The sequence below is a fragment of the Thyridium curvatum genome (assembly GCF_004353045.1).
Source record: "Thyridium curvatum strain D216 chromosome Unknown NODE_149_length_36166_cov_88.617359, whole genome shotgun sequence".
Classification (NCBI taxonomy): Eukaryota; Fungi; Ascomycota; class Sordariomycetes; order Thyridiales; family Thyridiaceae; genus Thyridium; species Thyridium curvatum.
This window is the reverse complement of record NW_022156904.1, coordinates 123-20,398: the sequence shown is the minus strand read 5'-3', so window position 1 is coordinate 20,398 and position 20,276 is coordinate 123. Positions and strand designations below refer to the sequence as shown.

Here is a 20,276-nt window from a genome sequence, read left to right as displayed (position 1 = left end):
GTTAATATCAAAATGGAGCAGTCGAGTGTTACCTTGCACATTCCACTGTGTCGTTGTTCGTGGCAAAATGTGAGCATGTCAGTGAGATGTCTAACAAAGCCCGCGGGACGATACCAATGGCATCAAAATGGCACACACCCTCACTCGCACGACATCTGAAGTATGAAAGTAAGATGATGATAAGTCGTAAATGAATAGGCTATCCCGACCATGCGAAAGATATGCTAGTGCATAACTATGTATTTACAATCTGAGTCAAAGTAGGAGACATACCACCGTCCATCTTTGTACAACCTCATATGCAACGTCGAGCACATGTAGTCAGGTTCTTCATCTCTTGCGTTAACAGCTCCCCTTCAGAGGTCGGACTCGGACCACTCGCCCACGGACCACTCCTTCCAGCCCTTCTTCTCGCCGGGGAGGCGGATGCCCTGCCACTCCTCGGCGGTGACCCTGCCCCACTCCTCGGCGGGGATCCAGCCGATGTAGGCGCGGTCGCCGAAGCCGCCGACCCAGTAGACGCGGGTGACGACGAGGCGCGCCCACTCGGCCGAGTGGATGCGGTTGCCGGGCAGCCAGTAGCGGGCGTCCGGGTGCGCGCGCACGAAGCACGCGGAGAGGCCCGCGGCCTCGGCCTCGTCGGCGCCGACCTTCTCGAGGTAGCCCATGAGGGAGAAGCGGGGCAGGTTGGCGGCCGAGTAGGGCACGCGGTCCTCGGGCGAGGAGGAGGAAGGGGAGGCCAGGCCGAGCCACTCGAGGACCGAGATGCGCTTGGCGGGCGGGTAGGGCGGGGTCCAGCGCATGGACAGGCTGATGTTGCTGCCGGCGCGGACGTTGCGGAAGGGCGTGGCGATGTTGATGGCCAGGATGGTCGGGTTGCCCCGGTCCTCGCAGTCGGCCACGTAGTCTACGAGGCCGACGGGGACGCCGCCGAGGCCCTCCGGCCGATGGCGGTCGAAGGAGTGGTGGTGGCGGCTGCCCGAGTGGTGGTCGTCGTCCTCGGGGAAGACGGTGGACAGGGTGCCCAGCGGGGTCAGGGCCAGGATGCGGCGGCCCATGACGGCCGACTCGTACGGGGTCGGGATGCGGAAGTCCCGCGGGGCGGCGTCGGGGTTGGCGAAGAGCTCCGAGGCGTCGTAGCCGCTGGCGGTGGTGCCGAGCGGCGAGTCGAGCACGCTGCCCGCGGCGGCGGCGCCCGCGGCGGCGAGCGTGAGGAGCTGGGAGGCCTTCATGATCCTCAAAAGCGTTTCGTTTTCACTGCAGAGCAAGATCTATGCAAGCAAAAAGACACGCGTGATCTGAAGGACTTGGAGGCTATGCTTGGGAAGGTCAAAAGGAGGGGGAAGGGGGCAGCGAAAACGATCAGCAGATCCCAGTTAGTTTAAATGGGGGAGGGGAGGGCTGGGCGCTTGGGAGCAGATGATCTGATAAGATTAGATCTGATGCCCGGGGAGGGCCGGCCTGCAAACACTGCAGTGCTACCTAGTTGATTTATCGCCGCACCTCGTCGGGATCCATGTGGGCCGTCGCCCACAGTCTTCAACGCCGTCGGGCTTGGTCGTATGACAGGCTGGCTACTTTGGGGGTCAAGATGCGCTGTTTTTGGGGGCTCGTCAAAGACGGGGAGTGGAAAAGCAGCGCCCCGGCTTTTGGAGGATCCGGACTGACACGGAGTGGAAGCAGGAGAGCGACGAGATACATAGACTAAGGTGCCTTATTCGTGTCATAGCTGTTAAACCGCGACAGACCGCGAGTAGGGCATTGTTCACTACGAGGGATTAAGGATCTATTGTTGAGGCCGATGGCGAATACGGGCGACGAGGAGTCAAGGTGGATGCAACATCACTTGACACCATTTGACGGATCGTGCTTGGCTTCTCGGTTTGGCCTAGTCAGTGTGCTTCGTTCAATATTGTCGGGCAGACACCGCCAGAAGGGATCCGGCTCCCGGTATGGCCGTAGGCAGTGTATTCGTGTGTAATGGTTTCCGAGCCATTTGCATGCTCTTTGGAGTGGGTAAGCAGCCTGAGGGCCGGTACCGGCCTGGGTGATCAAAAGGCTGCCATCATGTCTCCTCATGTTTTTGACGCATATCGATCTTGCTTGTGATTCATTGCAGTGGGGGTGGATTGCCTCGACAAAGATGATCAATGTAGGAGGGAAAACTGCTAGTGGACCTACAACATCTAGACCTTTAGGTAGAGTGGACAAGCGATGGTCAGATTAGTTGACGGACTGCTAACAGAAAAGTATCTACTTGACTATCCATCGAGCTCATCGGATTTAGTAGTGAGATAGCCCTTCCGAGTTGTAGGGCAAGGATGTGACAAGGATATAGATTGTTCAGATCGAGGTAGCTCCTACAAGTAAGTATTCAGACAGCCACTTGAGTGGAGATGCGATATGGTTGCCAAAGTTCTGGCAAATATCCCATGATCAAAGGGAGAAAGCACGAGACCAGAAACCCCAATGGAATACATGGAGATAAACCTCGACATTCCACTTGTCCATGTTGCCAGGAGTCTCTCTGCTTTGCTGTACGTTACAAGGCGGAAGGCTTACTCGGTAAATCTCAAAGTCCTTGTCAGTGGAGGCTTCGTTTGTCCAACATCAACTGGATTGGCTGGCTCTCTCAGTACCCGAACTTGGACAGCGGCAGCAGGAAAAGCAATACAATTGACAGGTACATGTGGCATTTACTAGAATTCCCAGCTCCATCATATCATCTTCGAGAACCAACGGACCAAAAATCCGCAGCTGAAACACGTCTGGAACGCGCCTCCACTGTTATCGTTATCGCGCGCCTGAATAAATTGAAGGTGCGCAGGCGAGTCGCGTTCCAGCCCTGAGAGATTGTTGCCGCTGCAACGGCGTGTTTGGTGGGGGGGCCACAGAGGGGCCAATGACGCTGTACTACATCGAACCCCAGCATTTCCCCCTGCAGCCCAGCCAGGGAGCGAATGGATCGCCATCGATACCTGGTCACTCACTGGCCACCCCTCCCTCAAGTACTGTAGGTACCTAGGTAGTTATCCTTCACCACTGACTCTGTGTAATACCTCCTTCCCCTTACTTGACACAAAGGGCACCACCGGTTTTATTTTGTTTTCGTCGCGGCCCAACCGCAGTTGCGCGCGCATTCTTCCTCCCATCCAGCATCAACACCACCAAAACCACGGGCAGGCAGAGAGGCAAGCAAGCAAGCAAGCAAGCAACATGGCGAGCTTCATGTCCAACTTCTTCCCTGGCGCAAAGCAGGACAAGTCGGCCGCCAACTCGCGTCCCGCGACCCCGACCAAAAACAACAACAACTTCATCACCCCCGTCAGCACCCCGCAAGGCAGCCCGAGCAAGAAGACGGTGCCTCCGGGCGCCAATGAACTCCCCCAAGCCCTGGAGAACCTGAAGCTCACCTCCACCAACCCTCTCGACAGCCCCGTCAAGCTGGGCCGCCCTCAGAGCGCGGTCACTCCGCTCTCACCTGGCAAGAGCAATGTCCAAGCCGCAGACGAGTCCTCGTTGGTCGATGACAGCATCATCCACAAAGGCAGCGCCACTCCTGGTACTCCGCAGGGCAAGCAGGGCAAGGAGAATAACCCGCCGCCTACTTCGCGCCTGCAGATGCCAGAAGCCGCCTACCAGCAGCACAGCCATGCCGCCCTGTCGCGCCAAGAGCTCTACCACATGCGAGAGAGGCCCTCGACCCCAGCCAAGAGGTTCAACACATCTCGCGGTCTCACGCCCGAGGAGCTGGAGATTCTCAAGAAGCCGGGCGTCAAGCGCTTGGTCAATGTCACGCAGCTTTGTGAGTAGAACGATGTTTGATACAGCTCAGACCCGATTCAGGACTAGAGGCTAATCCTTCATCTTCATTATGCAGATTTCCTGGACTACTATTTTGACCTTCTGACCTACGTTGGCAACCGACAGAACCGCCTCAATGCTTTCCGACAGGAGTTCCCGGCGCCCCCAGAGACCGACGAGGCGACCTACAATCAGATGTGGCAGAAGTACGCGGGCCGTGAACGCGCCAACCTCCGAAAGCGCCGTGTCCGCCTTCGGCACGGCGATTTCCAGATCTTGACTCAGGTTGGACAGGGCGGCTATGGCCAGGTCTTCCTGGCCCAGAAGAAGGATACGCGGGAGGTGTGCGCTCTCAAGGTCATGAGCAAGAAGCTTCTCTTCAAGCTAGACGAGGTCCGCCACGTCCTCACCGAGCGAGATATCCTCACTACCGCCAAGAGCGAGTGGCTCGTGCGCCTGCTTTACTCCTTCCAGGATGAGAAGAGTATCTATCTTGCCATGGAATACGTGCCCGGCGGTGACTTCCGAACGCTGCTCAACAACACCGGCGTGCTCTCGAACCGCCACGCTCGCTTCTACATCGCCGAGATGTTTTGCTCGGTCGACGCCCTTCACCAGCTCGGGTACATCCATCGCGATCTCAAGCCCGAGAACTTCCTGGTGGACTCGACTGGACATGTCAAGTTGACCGACTTCGGCCTTGCTGCCGGCATGCTCTCTCCCGCAAAGATCGAGTCGATGCGGATCCGTCTGGAGAAGGCTTCCGAGACTCCGGTGCCCTTTGGCAAGCCGATGGATCAGCGGACCGTGGCCGAGCGTCGAGACGACTATCGCTCGATGCGCGATAACGACGAGAACTATGCCAAGTCCATCGTCGGCTCTCCAGACTACATGGCACCGGAAGTGCTCCGGGGCGAGGAGTACGATTTCACAGTGGACTATTGGAGTTTGGGCTGCATGCTCTTCGAGGCCTTGACCGGCTTCCCGCCTTTTGCAGGCTCGACCCCAGAGGAGACCTGGCGCAACCTGAAGCACTGGAGGGAAGTCCTCAAGCGCCCGGTCTGGGAGGACCCTAACTACTTCCTCAGCAACCGGACCTGGAACTTCATCACCACGTAAGTGACCAAAGCTTGTGCCGCTTGATCGGACCCGTCCTAACCCGTACCACAGTTGCATCAACTCCCGGTCGAGGCGGTTTGCCAACATCAAGGACATCTACGGCCACCACTACTTTGCAGAGGTGGACTGGGCCACCCTCCGCGAGACCAGGGCGCCCTTCGTCCCTGAGCTAGACTCGGAGACCGACGCGGGCTATTTCGACGACTTTAGCAACGAGGCCGACATGGCCAAGTACAAGGAGGTGCACGAGAAGCAGCAGGCGCTGGAGAGCATGGCGGAGCGCGACGACGAGATGGGCAAGAGCCTGTTCGTCGGCTTCACGTTCCGGCACCGCAAGCCCCAGACCGAGGAGGGCACTCCACGTAAGCCGATCACGACGGACACCTTTGGCACAATGTTGTAGGGGGGACAACCGGCCAAGACGGACGCGTACGGAAGGTTATACTTTGGGCACGCTTACGAGTCTGCCCAGGCTGCGCCGACTACTCGCGCAGCAGCAGGCGGCGTGGCTGTACCGGCCCGCGCCGAAAGAGTGTGGTGGCGCAAGGACGTGGGCGCCTCTCGTCTCCAAGACCCCAGGAAGTCGGTTGTGGATGCGGGCCACCGAGTGACACATGCGGCGGTGCATAGCCAGGCAGGAGGGCTTGAGCGCCGATGGCTTGGGATGAATTCTGTGCGGGCATTGCATCAAGACGTCGAGTACTGCCACGGGAATCGTTTGTGATTTTGGCATTTGTCCTCGGGGTTTAGGAAGGAACTTCTCGTGTCTTTTGAGAGAGTTCATCGCTTTCTACCATGAGATTCTTCTTGTCTTGTGTGTTTCCTTTTCTTTTCTGTCCTCTCGTCTTGTCTTTTTTTTTCTTTTCATATGCATACTAATCTCGGAGTTCGCGTAAGGAGTGTGTGGGTGTGAGTTCAATGGATTAGAAGGCCTGCAAACTGGTCGGGTCGGGGATTAATGGTGGGAAGGCGGGCGGTGTATTATTAGACTTTTGAGCACATGATGATGGGCAGGGAGGGCATTGGTGGGAGCTCCATGAGGTAGTGAGGTTTGGTAATGAGACAAGAATACTTTCTCCATGGCCGTTCTTCAAGTCCCTCGCCTCGCTAGGTCGGAATCGTGCGACTGTCCGTGATCACTTACTTAGCTATGGACGCCAGCCAAGCAGAGCGGTGGACTGTGTGACTATGACAGATGACCAAAGATACCGGAAGTTTGAGCAGCCAGAGCCCAATCCATCGTCGTCATCGCCTTCATCATCGTGGGAAAGAATGTTTCAGAAGTGCAGGCGGTCAGTTCCAACCTTGGCTGGAGATCCGGACGGACCAATCTGCCTGCTGCTACTACACGCAAGAGTTGAGATGGATACACCCAATCTCGCAGGGCTGAAACTAGGATATCCTGAAACAGATACTGACAACTCTAATCCTCTCTTGAACAACGACATGGGGGTGGCTTACGTCTGCAAAGAGCTCTCTATATGGGGAGAAGGGCGATCGTCGCCGGACGGACATGACCCACCCCGACCGCCGACGATGGAACCCCACACAGGGCCCGGGACAGGGCGAAAACAACAACGTCACCAAGGGTAGAAGAAATAAGCATAAGCAAGACGACCCCCATTCCCCGAAGCTTCTTTCCACTGGAAACAAGGGGAATACGTAACACCCCCCAAACCCCCAATAGCTTACTCGGTGCTAGCAGTTCTCGGGGGGATCGCTGTGGTAAGCAGAAAAGGGGATGTATGTGCCACGCTATGCTGGGCTGGGACGGCAGCGGACCTCGCGCAATAACGTTGCCCGGCGTTCAAAGTTGGCCGCCGACCGACACGGACCTCCCCCAAATCTTTGCCCGCCCTATCACATTGGGTTTTTGGCTGGCTGGCTGGCTGAGCTGACGATGCTCGCCCACAGCTTTGCATGCGAAAGGTGTCTTGAGGAGCACCTTCGGTCCCGACCGCCCGCACAACCCTAGAATCCTTCCGCGCGCGCGGGCTTTTCTCATTAGCTGGCTCGGGCTACTCCCAAGAGAGGGCTCTTCAGTCATGATGCAGGGCCGCGCGGCCAGGACGTCGGGCTCAGCTCAGCAGAAGGGCTGATTGTCCAACCACCACACGGGCAAGCGACCGGCAGCGGCAGCAGCAGCAGCAGCGCCAGGGCGTTTTTTTTGGTCCCGCACTCTTTTGTGTTGCTCGGTATTGATGTCGCTAGGGTCCCGTCCCCCCCCCCCGCCCATCATCATCGGTAGATACGCGCGTTTTGTCGATCGTAGGATGAACCTTGGGCAGTGTAAAAAAAACTCCCATTTGCTCTTCCTTCGGTCCCGGACTTTTGTTCTTGGCGGTGAGTTGTCTGCATGCACCCGGCCCTGGGGGGAGGTTGGACGCATCACATGTGCTGGTGCCCTGTTCTGATCGTTGAGGCTCGGGATGTCAACATCAGCTGTTGGGTTCCACAGAGATTTAGGCTTTTGAGCCTGGATCCGTATATTAGAAGACGTGATCCTCGCATGCTCGCAATATCATGTCACCTGTTGGCCTTCTCCACGGGGATTTTAGACTTTTTCAACTTGGATTTGTATATCAAGAGACGTTGCCATCTCTTTTCTTTGCACTGACTTACACGGACGGACCCTGCAAGGCTTGCCCGAAAAACGGTCCGGACAAAACTGTCGCGGAACCTCTTCTTTTTGCACTCTTGCACGCACACACACACACAAGTCACAAGATCTAAGAAAGGCACATATTATCTCTCTAAACATGAAGACATTCTCAATCACCGCCCTACTGGCGCCTGCACTCGCAAGCGCGCAGTGGTGGGGAGGAGCCCCTGACTGCGCTGTAAGTCGATAAGCCATTTTACTTGTCCCCATATCCCGCCTCCCCAAACCAAACACTTTTCAGAAAAGGAGAAGAAGGGACGGGGAAAAAAAAAAGACTGACCTCGGGCGCTTCCCTTCCAATATAGCACTCGTGCTTCTCGTCCCACTACAGCTCGGCCACCGACTGGCCCTCCCCGGGGTCGTACTGCTCCGCCACCACGGCGCCCGTGGCCTCGTGCGTGACGAGCGCCTGCTCCGCCACGCCGACGGCCTGGTCCTCGTACTCGTCGCTGTCCTCCTCCCTCTGCAGCCAGTGGTCCTCGTGCTCCTCGGCCGGCAGCACGGGCGTCTACACCGTCACCGCGAGCGGCGGGCCCTGGGGCGGGTACGGAGGACCCGGCGGGCACCACGGCGGCATGGGCGGCGGCATGGGCGGCGGCGGCTGGAGCGGCAACGGCGACGGCTGGGGCCACGGCCCGGGCCACTGGGAGGGCGGGCCGTCGCGCACCTGGACCTCGGGCGCCGTCGTCACCGTCACGGGCTGTCCCTGGGACGGCTCGCCGTGGCTCGGCGGCGGCGGCGGCGCGTGGGGCGGCTGGGCGCCCTGGGGCCACGGCTGGGACTGGAAGACGACGCGGACGGCGACGGTGACGGCGACGGTGACCAACTCCGGGAGTGGTGGTGGTGGTAGCGACGTGATCACGACGAGCACGGGCCTCGCGACCATCGCCGAGGCCGTCAGCGGCAGCCTCACGGCCACGTCGACGCTGCGCGCCGCGGCGGCGAGCCAGCCCACCGGCACCGGCAGCTCGGCGGCGGCGGCGGCGCGGGACGACCTCCGGAACGTGAAAGTCGTGGGCGCCGTGCTCGGCGGCGCGGTGGCCGTCGCTGCCATGTTGTAAGGCGGGGGGCGCTGGCCTTTTTTCCTTGTTGGAAAACATAACGTTTCGGGAGGGAAGGCGGGCGAAAGAAAAAAAAGGTAGGTTTTGTTTTTTTGGGGGTTTTTTTTTTTTTTTTCATGTATGCACGACGGTTTGATTATTTTGCTCGCGGCTTCTGGGCTTGCTGCCTGCAAAAGATCGACAGACCGGGAGTGTTTCATGGCTACTAGGCCCTTTTTTCCCTTGAGTACGGTGTTTTTTCCATCTCGGACGGATGGTTTTTATGTTGGACGATGTGTTTGAATATTGCTCGCAGCTGCTAGGTTGCCCGGAGCAGGGAGTCGAACGGGGGAGCGCATTGGCTTCTAGGCCTGTTTCCGTTTGGAATAATGCGCTCATCTCGAACGGATGGTCTCGCGTTCCGGAGGAGCAGGGAAGGGGTTTCATGATATTATGATCTTGTTGGCGATCCGCTGCAGAGGGATAGATTACATTCGCTTTTCGCAACTGTATATAGTGTCAGTCTGGTTGTTTTTGGTATGCGTTTTCGCAGTAGCATCTTGGCTACTCATTTCCTAGCAGCATTTTGACAGAATCCAAAGAATAAGTTGATCATTGGCTAGAAGTCGTCTCGTTTCTGCTCTCTGTGAGTGAACCAATCCATATGCCAGCCTTGCATGTTCAGTCCTCCACCCTCGTCATGCTGGGCCGTCGGGAGGCTGGCACAACCGCCCACGAGCATAGACCGGGCAATCAACTTAGCTCGCATATCACCTTTGATAGGAGAGGCCGGGACTTGGTAACACGGGGCCTATCATGTTCGGATTCGCGCAAGCCTTGCGTCGTCGAGCCGGTATGGGAAGGGAGGTAGGTCGCGGGAACATCTAGCTAGATGCTGCGGGCTTCAACGATCTCGAGAGAACTGACATTAGACGAGTATCGAATTTGGGCGTGGTTCAGGCCGTGACATTTGGTGTATTTGTCCTTCGTGCTTTCTCGAGAAGGAGTCGTAAGCAGGGCGCGCCTCGAGACGAGTTGCCGACATGGCATGGGGCACGTGAGTATCTTGTCGGTTCACTCCTCCGAAGTAGTCGTGCCGTTTAGGTCCGCGTATTGTCGAGGAGGAGGAGAGAGCGCAACAGTTGAATGGGCGAACCAGATTCGTGATTTTGTTTATATGCAAGGAAGGCCACGGGGCCTCGTGCCGTCCTCGAAGTCCATGAGACAATGGTCACAGACAGACGTTGCACGACGGGTACTGCATGCGCATTTTAAAGAGTCCTGCAGTAGTCCCTCTCCCCCACGGAGGTATGATAGGGCCTCCGGGAATTATCTTCAAGGAATAAGGGTTTGATAAAAGATCAGACCGACTGCCATAGGAAGGTGGGTGTGTAGCGAGCAATCTTTGGAGATAACAGCCGTGGTCGTGATAGGGGGCGGTGCAAGCACGAATCAATCTCGCCAACCAGTGCCAGCCAGCCAGTCCCGCGGAGATGGCTCGAGTGATCTTCATCTGAATTGGCGTGCTTGCTAAACAATCATATCGGATTGCGGAATGGTTGCGGAACGGGCGAGCTGGACAGCCCCAAACTGTTTCCTATCTACGGCTTCTGTGGCTTCCCCTTCCGCCATCATGGCACATCCACTATCCCATCCCGCCTTTCAGAATTACTGAGAGCAGAAGATAAGGGCCATCTCCCACTTTGGCCTTTGGGGGTGTTTATGAGGTGATGAAGCCGCAGCCAGGTATAAGATGGACTGCAATCCCGTTTCAAACATGTCCTGTGGCTCGCTCTAGAAGCCGATATAACGAGCAAATGTGCCTAACTACCCACCAACTTGTTTTCTCCCTATGTGTTGCCCTCAACTGGGCTCTGTGGCCTCAACCGTCCAAGGGCTAAGCACTCATGCACCTCGAGGTTGACCAAAGGCATGATGACGTCCGGGCTCCATATCTCGAATGGCAGACCGTGATCCTGCCGACCTACACTTCTGCAACATGGACTGCGAGAACGGAGGATACGACACAGGACATCGATCTGTACGACGCTGCGACGACCCATTTAGTACGAGCGAATCGTTCCCGCCGCGAGGAAGGTCTTCCAGTAGTCACAGGTCAACACAGCAACCGGGGTCTACGACCGGTCCAGACCAGAATAACCATCTGGGCAAGTGGCTTCAACGAGGCCCCTCGGCAATGCGGCTCCCGAAAGAGAAAAACATCCTCTTTCCGTCCTTCTTGAGGAGGCGAATAATGCCTAGGCTGGGAGTGTCCGAGAATGGGGATAGAACTCCGCCGAGGCTGTTGCGTGGGCAGAGTGCCTTTGCTCCGATGAAGGAGTGTCTTTCTCTCACACAGCACTGGGGTCCCATAGGACTGTCGCACCGACAAGCACCATCTCCTCTGTGCGGCGGCGCCGTCGAGAGGTTCACTCACCATGGCACCAGCATCGACCGCATCGGGGGAACGCGGACGCCACACCAAACGTTCTGTGTGCAACACGGTATGACCAGAAGGGTTTACCGTGTTTTCCCGGAATCTCATACGAAGCAGCGCGCTTTTTGCGAACGAAGCCATCTGGAGTAGTGACTGACAGCGCCTAACAAGCATCGGGGATGGTGGCCAATCTCACCGCCCTCACGCCACGGGCGCCGGGCGCCGGACAATCTTCTTTCGACGAGAGCTACCTAGGCCGGGCCAGGGCAGGGCAAGCAGAATGCAAGAAGGGCCAAGATGCAGAAAGGGCGCTCTACCCGTGCCGTATTTCCCTAGCTAGGTGGTTGAAAAGGCTGATAGGGTGATCCTCGGCGCGCTGACCGGAGCTGTCAAAATAAATTCTGGGTCCTGTTCTTATCAGTGAGTCCCCGGTTTTTTTTCCCTTCCCTTTCTCCAACAAAGCATCACCTAAGAGCCGGGAAGGACTTGACATCACCCATAATGTAATTTGTTTTCCACTAACTACCTGTACTTGTACGGTCGCACTGCGCGGCGCTCTCCCCACAGCGGTTGCGTCGTCGCAGCAGCGCCGCAACGGCCCATTCTCCTCTTTGGCTGCCACTGCGCTGCGGTGCGCTGCACTGCACGGCGCCGCACTGCAGTTGCAGATGCACGAACCCCACCAGTCACCCTCTTCCTTGATATGCTGCTTGTACAAGTAGTTAGTTGACGGGATATTTGAGACAGAGAGGCATGGTTATTGCGGAGAACGCAAGTGTGAAAAACGCACGAGGGACCCGTTGCTTACCACCTGTGTCTGGTAGGTACCTAGTGCTCTGCCTGCTGTCGCCCGGATGCCTGCAGCAGCATCCCGGCCTAGTGCTGCCTTGGCGGACCACCGGTTCGGGCGTTGCCTTCTAGGGTTCTTCCAAGTACTTGTAACTATTCCCAAGACAAGGCTCGACGATGCACCGCCAATGGTGCAACCCTTACCTCGTGTCACTAGTCTGGAGGCACTGGAGGATAGCGGCGAGCTACTCTATTAGAGTAGGGCGCCTCACCAGCCAGTAACGACCTCGAGAAACTCCGACCAGCCAGCCCGCTTCGAGGCTTTCCTTATCAGACCGCAGACCGGGTGGATCTCGCCGGTCCACTTTGGATCGGGAGAAGAAGGGATCTGGGAAGGAGGAGCTGCCATGAACTTGACCCGGAGCCATGTGGTATTTGGCGGGTGTCCGCGTCTCAGAAGCCCCCCAACCTCGGGGAGACACATCATGCATTACGGAGCACAACGAACCTGCGGCCTGGCCATTGACATGGCGCATTTGAGGCTGAGGATGGACGGGAAGCATGTGCCATGCCAGTCGCCGCTAGTTCGCCAGGGGGTCACGATAGACTCGGGGAGACTCAGGCGTACCTAGCGGCATTGTCTTATTTACATTAGGTATGCACTTGTAAAAAGTGTCGTCATATGTCTGCGTAAGGCGCTGCGGAGCAATTGCATGTGAACTCGATCGAGCATTCAATGACGGGGAAAACCAACTGCTGTACTGCAACGATGTGTCTTTTCAAAGGAATCGGCGATGAACACCCGGGAAAGACGGAGGAAAGGTCAAATGCCTACAAGTACTGTAGAAAAAGGGACAAAAGGTCGAGGTCCTGGCTTACCAGACTTGACTACTCCGTACGTCAACCAGTTGACTCTCGCATCCTCGGCGTCTGGATGTTCTCACTGCCATTTTGGGAAAGTGTTCGAGTTTGCTGACAGATGTCTTTGCTGCGCATTAGTAAATCGACGACAGCAAATGGCCGGGTTCATTGATAAGAACAGCGATAGAACCAGCGTTCGCAGGTGGGTCTAGACTTTTGGAGGGATCCAGCGGTACAGAAAAGGACGGGAGCCAGGGCGGGGGGGGCTGGCTGGGCTGGACTGGCTGGACTGGCTGGGCTGGCTGACCAGTGTTTGTCTCGATGGGGAAAACCTGACTCGCGACCCGGGATCAAGACTGCGGGCGGTGCGCAGACAGTCACACGATTTATTGTTTCTGGTCACTGCGCATTTGCCTGTTTGGAGAGCGGCGACATGCACTGCACGCAAAGGGCATGGGGGTGGGTTTCTGGCTGATGTGCGGCAGACCAAGAACCGTTGTCGTCGACCGAGAACGTTGCTGTCAATTGCGAGGATCCAATTGGCGGCGAGCTTTGCAGTCCGAACTCGCTTCCGCTGCCTGGCTTGCTGGCTGCTGGCTGCTGGAGAAAAAGACGTGACGGCGGGAGTGGGAGGGCAAGGAAAGCAAGCTCTTTGGCTCTTTGGCGCATGCATTCCTCTCGTGCTCCCGAGTGGGGGTCATCCTGGAGGTCGGATGCAAGTGCTCGCCATCCCTGTCCGGTAGCTGGTACTTGTACTTATCCCTAGCTCTGTAACTACAAGTACTCAGGTTGTTCGTGCTTTCGTCTATGCGGGCACGCACCCCAAACCCACTGAAGGAGAGAGACAGACCCATGCACTGACTGCATGCTCATACGCCAGACAGGGAGGGAGGGAGGGAGGGTTGGCTCCAGTTGCCATGCTGCGTGCCGTGGGTCCATCAGCTCGTGTCTCTCTCTCTCTCTTCTCTTCTCTTGATGATGATACTCTTGCCGAAGAACCATAGAGGCGCTCCCTATTTGTGTACGCAATCCAATATCTCGCGGTCTGATGCAAAGGTGCACGCCCGCCCCGTGGTCCGACAAGTCGAGAGATGTGCTGCGGCTGAAGAATGTCGTGCGGTGCGTGCGGCCATCCACGGTTGCTTGCATCTTGGGCGACGCAGTCATCCTAACTTGTATGGAAGAAATCAAAAAACAATAGCCAACTGAAGGCCGCTTAATTACAGGCTTGTGCGGGAGGCTCGTCTCCATTGGCAGCCATCCCTGCCGACCGTCGTACTGAACACGCCCTGGCTCTCCAGGATCTCGATGGAGTTGGAGGGGTCGAGCGTGGGATGATGACCAGCACTCCCTGCTCTGTGCCGCGCGCGGGCTGGCAGCACTCGCTGCGAGGTCACAACTCACAAGCAAGCCGGACCTCGAGCGAGAACAGCGAGGAGGAGAGCAAGAGGGGAGACTCGGGACTCGTTCAAGAGGGCACTCTGTCCTCGGGCAGCAGGAGAGTATCCAAGTCAAGTAACTCGTGTGTGAATAGTGTCACATAGTTACCTCCTACCTACGTGCACACTCTCAGGCGGCAGACTCCGGTTATTCTTCCAGCCAAGCGGTTATACCTGTAGCAACCCGTACGGACCTGCTCCCCAGCACACTGCCCGCCGTCCTTTTCAGGGTCCTCTTCGCTGTGGGACTTGGTGCGAGCTTGGTGCTGCGAGTTTATCTTGCTAGCACGTTTGAGGCCTAACGACCGCGAAGCTGGGCCCACTGTCGTCTTGGCCGTTCCTTGGACACGATCCATTGATGTTCACGATGACGTCTGTCTGTCTTGAAACAGACAGGACCAGCCTCGCTGTCGGTCGTGTGGTTAAGCGCGCCTTATTCCCATCCACGAGCCTCTTTGGGCGCGGGATGAGCCAGCTTGTACCCGTCGTCCACCCTGTATCGACCTACCTTGCTATAGTTACCTGCCATGGTAGATGGGGGACAACGACAAAAAACAAATGCTCGAGTCCTTGGCAGATCTGACCGAGTCATAGTAGCTCAATGGAGGCGGACGGGCTACGAAAGACAAAAAAAGAGGCACCAAAGAGCCCTGCCCTGCCCGCCCCCGTTCTCGTGCCGGTGCCTTACTGAACCGAGCAATACCGGGACGGCAAGGACTTTGACAGGATTGGGTGCTTGGGAATGGGGGGATTGGGGGTTGGACTGGGCTGACGAGGACTGGACAGAGACAGAGAGCGAGAGCAAGAGAAGGACTGCAAGTGTGAAATTCATTTGCACATGCATTGGCTCAAGTCTGGTGGTGTGTCGGGGCGCCGGCCACCGGCTCAAGGCTCGTCCACCCATTCCCTGTCCATCCACGGACAGGATCCATTGATCTCGACTCACACACAGACCACCCTGCTGTACCCTGTATTGTACAAAGTACAAGTACTTGCAGCAACCCACCCACATCATCCATGGGTGCCACCCCTGCCACCCCCCTGCCCTCCCTCCACTCTGCATCTGCTCCCCACGCTTGCCCTCTTCCGAGCATCACCAGCCCGCCGCCATGCCGCGATTCCTCCGTTTGGCTGCGACTCTCTCTTGCTCGATTCTGGCGGTCCAGACTTGCCTGCAGGCTGGAGATCATGACATTCTCCCATCCCGCCGTCGTACACACGAACCCCCTTCTGACAGGTAAAACCGTTGCTCAGAGCTTGGGATGTTGATGACACTCCTTGTCTGCCGGAAAGTATAGTATTTGTTTGAGGGGTTGCCAGAGGCTATATTGCATGCTAAAGTATCCCGGGCTGCTCTCGTCTCTCGTCTTGAGCCTCTGTTCAGTACTCAAGGTAGGCAGATAGACAGGAAGGGAGGAAGAAGGCATATGGTATCGTCTTTTTTGGGCAATTTGATCATGGAGATACAACTACAGCATGTCGAATGCTGTTTCTGCAAACCGGTCGATTCCCTATTCTCTGGTCGAGTAAGATGCCCAAGACATTGTTTTAATGCTGGCCGAGTCGGGTCCGTATTGTAGTTAGTTACTTGTACTTGTCGAGAAGCCCATCGACGGAATCGAAGAATGCCCCCCCACTCCTCCCGCTACAGCACCTAGTCGCCCTCCTAATTATAATCTCGGTGCAAAGTTCGAACCTACGAACGCTGCAAATCGCTTCGGCTCGGCGGATTGGAGGAGTCAAGCTCAGCATCCATTGCATCCATTGCATCCACCATCGAGCAGGCTAAGGCACCTAACGTTAGCATATCGTCGACGCCGTCGCTCCAGGTGCAAGATCCGTGGTGGTGACAGGGTGGTGGCCCTGCTCACAGGTTGGTCGTCTTTCCCGGCTTGTTCCCCCCCCTTCGTCTTTCTCTCTTGTCTGGCTGGCTGGCTGGCTGGCTGGCTGGCTGGCTGGGCTCGATTCCCGGTGGGTGGATGGATGAATGAGTGAGTGAATGAATGAATGAATGAATGAATGGATGGATGGATGGAATCTCCCACCACCACCACCACCACCACGCACCAACACGACCACCACCTCCGTGACCCCTACCAACCTTGAAAGCGATCAATCACTCGATTTGAGAAAAAAAAGGTCGCTCACAAAGAGGGACTGGGGCCGGCCACCGTTCCCCACTACCTGCAGTTCCCTTCCCACAACGACGCACCGGCACCTCGAAATCCTGCCCACCACGCACGCTTCCCGCTAAGACGGACGGGGGGGCCGCCGCAAGCAACTTTTACCAAACTCTCCAAACCAAACCAAACCAAACCATCTTGCCATTCTACACCTTCCACTCTGCAACCTTTCAGGACCGTTCCTCTGCGAGGCCAAAAAAAAGGACCTACTCTGCTCGAGAGCGTTTGACCGTGCGCCCGGCACAGCTTCGACCAACTACACACGCAAAAGTCTACTGACTGACTGCGTTTATTTTTCTCTTATTCGCTTGCGCCGATTCCTCGAGTGGACTGGTTTTCTTAATAGCGGGCACTTCTTGCGCGCGCTGCCTCTCGGCTCGTGCGTGACTGCACCGAGCGAGCCTGTGCGGTCAGCAAGCAGCCAAACGTGGGGAATAATCCTCTCATAACACTCGCCCACAACATCAACCAGCTGCCACCCCGAGGGCCAGCCTGTACGACATGGCTTTCCGCAACACAACCCAGTTCGCATCCACGAGTTCCTCCTCGTCAATGCATCCCACGACGACAGAGCACGACTTTCGCTTCCCTCGCCGGACCTACGGCGATGACGCCTCGGGCGGTGGCGGCGCCGACCACCACCACGCCTTTGCCGGCGCCGACCTCAATGGCTTCCCAGTCGACAACGACCGCCCCAGCATGCCCGAGTTCCATCTGGACCTGGACACGACCTTTGACACGGCCCAGAAGAAGCTGTCGAGGGCCGAGGTCTTCGACAACCTGCGCAACGGCGCCGCCGGCCTGAGCCAGAGCCCCGAGGACTTGCAGAAGGAAGACCCGCTCGCCACCCAGGTCTGGAAATTCTTCAGCAAGACCAAGAAGCAGCTGCCCAACCAGGAGCGCATGGAGAACCTCACCTGGCGTATGATGCATGTGAGCTTGAAGAAGAAGCAAGAAGAGGAGCGGGCAAAGTATGTATCCCTTTCGTTTGCTTTCCTTGTGGCGCTCTCTCCCTCGGTCGGTGCGGTGCATCTTGTGACTAACAACCTTGTCCCCCCTCCCCCCCCCCCCAGATCTGCCCGTCCGCCACTGCAAAATGCGCCCAGCGGGATCGCCCAGCTGCGCAAGGCTTCCGAGCAGCATGCAATCAACTCTGAGCCCATGAACCTCGACGACTTCATGATGCCGGACAATATCGATACCCCGTCGGCCTTCCTGAGCATGCCGTCCCCAGAAATGTCGAGGGCCGAGAGAGACTCGCACCACAACGTGGGATCGTCAATCCCCATCAAGATGCGCAAGGACTTTGCTCAGCATTTCGCTCCCCAATCCGTCCCTTCTGCACCGCCTCAGCGAAACGAAGACGAGTTCGGCTATGTGATGCGGCACCAGCGCAAGACCAGCATTGACGACCGTCGAGTAAGTCCCCCACCCGGTGTCATCATGAAGCCTCGCCTTGACCCTCGCATCACGTTGTCGCCTTGTACTGACTATCCTCTGTTATAGACAACACGCAAGCGCCCTGCAGACTTCTCTCCTCATGTTCCTGCTGTCAATACCAACTTGTTGGCTAACGAGCTGGGCCCTGACGCAGATCTCCATGAATATTCTCTGGATCAGACTACCCAAGGCGGTCTGTCGCAGCCGTTGGATCACTCGGGTGCTTCATTCCCCCTCGGTGCCTATTCCATGGAGAATGGCTCGATGATCACGTCGGCTGGGCCTTTCCAGCAGCATTTCTCTTTCTCGCCTTCCACTTCGCCCATGATCCAGCATGGTCCCTTCTCCAACATGTTCAACTCGATGCAGCCATCGTCTTTGCCGACCACGGCAGAATACTTCTCCCCTCCCGGATCGGGCTACCAATCTGGAGTGTCTACCCCCCATCCAGTCAACGAGGCAGACAGCAGTTTCTTCTTCGGCTCCGCAGACATGCGCCAGACAAGGCCGCAGAACTTCCGCAGCCCCCAGAACATGGGGAATGCCATGAACGGCCAGTTCGTGTACAACACCAACGGGAACTCGATGTTTCCCGCGTCTACCGCTGGCGGTGATTCCATCTCTGCCTTCCCGGCAAGTAATTCATTCGGCCACATCGACCCTTCGCAAGTCTTCCAGCCAGAGCAGAACACCCGGTCACCGGGAGTCGGTGGCATGATGCAGGAGAACATGTTCTCCTTCGGCGCCGACTCGGACGGGGAGGACGAGGACAATGGTGCATTTGCCGACCGCAACATGGGCATGCAACATGACTTCTCTCCCGCCCAGATGGAAGACACACCGCTGGACGTCAACAACCTGGGCTGGGACGCTTCCCTGCCGGGGCAGTTCAGTACCCAGGCCGCGCGCTACCCCGGCGGCCCGCCGCGCAAGCAAGTCACCATCGGAGGGACGACAACCGATTATGTAGATGCCAACGGCGAATGGCAAGGGGGCAATCTGTCACGATCCCAATCGCAGTCGCTGAGTCGATCAGATCGGCGTCAGAAGATCCCCCGGACGGCCTCGACGCCGTCTGTCAACCAAGCTGGCTCTTATGACCACACGGCCCCGTCTAACCCCAACTCCCCTGGAGCTGAGCCCTCAGGTATCGTATCGGGCCTGTCGTCGGTTGCTCACAGCCGCCCCTCGACGCCCCCTCCAGGATCGAAGAACGGCTCGTCGACAAACCTGCAAGGTGCTGCTGGCAACAATGGCGAGAGCAGTGCGCCTACGACCTGCACCAACTGCTTCACCCAGACTACGCCGCTCTGGCGCCGGAACCCGGATGGGCAGCCGCTCTGCAACGCCTGTGGACTCTTCCTAAAACTCCACGGTGTCGTTCGTCCTCTCAGTCTGAAGACCGACGTCATCAAGAAGCGCAACCGTGGCTCTGGTTCGAGCTTGTCTGTCAGCGGATCCAGCACCCGCGTCAAGAAGAGCGGAACCGCCTCTGGGGTGGCCTCTCGAAAGAACTCGACGCTTGCCATGGCCTCGACAAACAACACCAGCAGCAACTCGACAACGACTACTCCGCCGTCGCAACCACCACCGCAGAGTCGCGGGGGGAGCGTACCGGAGGGAGAAAGTCCCGTCAGTGGCCCTACCTCTGGCGCGAACACCACCGGCAGCACACCCACGAGCTACCAGGGCAGTGTGGGGTCGTCGTCTGGAGCTGTTGGCGGTAAGGGCGTGGTGCCCATCGCCGCAGCGCCACCAAAGAACACCCCTGGCCCCGGGGCCGCTTCGCTCTCGAGGTCGGTGGCCATGGCGTCGAAGCGCCAGCGCCGTCACAGCAAGGGGACTACCATTGCTGAGACCATGGGGAGCATGGACATTGACAGTCCGGACTCTACCGGATCTAACGAGGCTTCGCGGCCTCTCGGGTCCACTCTTAGCCTAGGCGGTGGTATCAACAGTTCGAGCAACCTGACGCTGGCACAGACTTTCGGTATGGCGCCTCGTCCGACGATGGGGCCTTCTATTGTCGGCATGTCGAGTGTCCCAGCGAGCTCTCCCGTGGCGCCGGGCGGTGCCGGGACGGGGCCTCAGGAGTGGGAGTGGCTGACGATGAGTCTGTGAACGACTCTTTCGTCTCTTCTGTCACCTCGACTTTTAATCTCAATCGCGGGAGCTGTTCTACAGGACAGGATCTTGGGTCGGTCTCTCTCATACCCCCCTCATGACGGCGGATATCCTGCAAGCAAACTTCTTTTTTCCATCTACACTTTCGGGAAAGTGTCTTTTGCTTTCGCCCTCGTGCGCACTAATGAACCGACTCAACTACCCCGATCATCTTTTTCTGTCAATCTGGGTAGGACTTTGGTGTTTCTGTCTTTTTTTTCTGGTCGGGAGAATCTGTTTTGTTGGTTGATTTCCCGGGTTTTTTTTCACCGGTAGAGATACGATTGTAGACCTTGTGCAATACCCTATACTATGTCGCTGTTTATGGTTTTTGGTTTT

At 57.3% G+C, this 20,276-nt stretch overlaps 4 protein-coding genes across 4 annotated transcripts; 2 read left to right on the top strand and 2 right to left on the bottom strand.

Moving 5' to 3' along the window:
* Positions 1 to 356: 356 nt before the first annotated feature.
* Positions 357 to 1,232, bottom strand: E0L32_012267 (uncharacterized protein; the record flags this gene model as incomplete). Its single annotated transcript, XM_031135088.1, has 1 exon — positions 357 to 1,232. One exon carries the CDS (start codon positions 1,230 to 1,232, stop codon positions 357 to 359), a length of 876 nt encoding a protein of 291 aa, XP_030998970.1.
* Positions 1,233 to 3,216: 1,984 nt separating this feature from the next.
* On the top strand, positions 3,217 to 5,326 carry E0L32_012266 (uncharacterized protein; the record flags this gene model as incomplete). The annotated part of the gene is made up of 3 exons (XM_031135087.1): positions 3,217 to 3,805; positions 3,881 to 4,919; positions 4,975 to 5,326. 3 exons carry the CDS (start codon positions 3,217 to 3,219, stop codon positions 5,324 to 5,326), a joined length of 1,980 nt encoding a protein of 659 aa, XP_030998969.1.
* Positions 5,327 to 7,706: 2,380 nt separating this feature from the next.
* Positions 7,707 to 8,685, bottom strand: E0L32_012265 (uncharacterized protein; the record flags this gene model as incomplete). The annotated part of the gene is made up of 2 exons (XM_031135086.1): positions 7,707 to 7,756; positions 7,866 to 8,685. 2 exons carry the CDS (start codon positions 8,683 to 8,685, stop codon positions 7,707 to 7,709), a joined length of 870 nt encoding a protein of 289 aa, XP_030998968.1.
* An 8,150-nt stretch (positions 8,686 to 16,835) lies between these two features.
* E0L32_012264 (uncharacterized protein) lies at positions 16,836 to 19,895 on the top strand (the record flags this gene model as incomplete). Its single annotated transcript, XM_031135085.1, has 2 exons — positions 16,836 to 17,753; positions 17,841 to 19,895. 2 exons carry the CDS (start codon positions 16,836 to 16,838, stop codon positions 19,893 to 19,895), a joined length of 2,973 nt encoding a protein of 990 aa, XP_030998967.1.
* Positions 19,896 to 20,276: the final 381 nt, after the last annotated feature.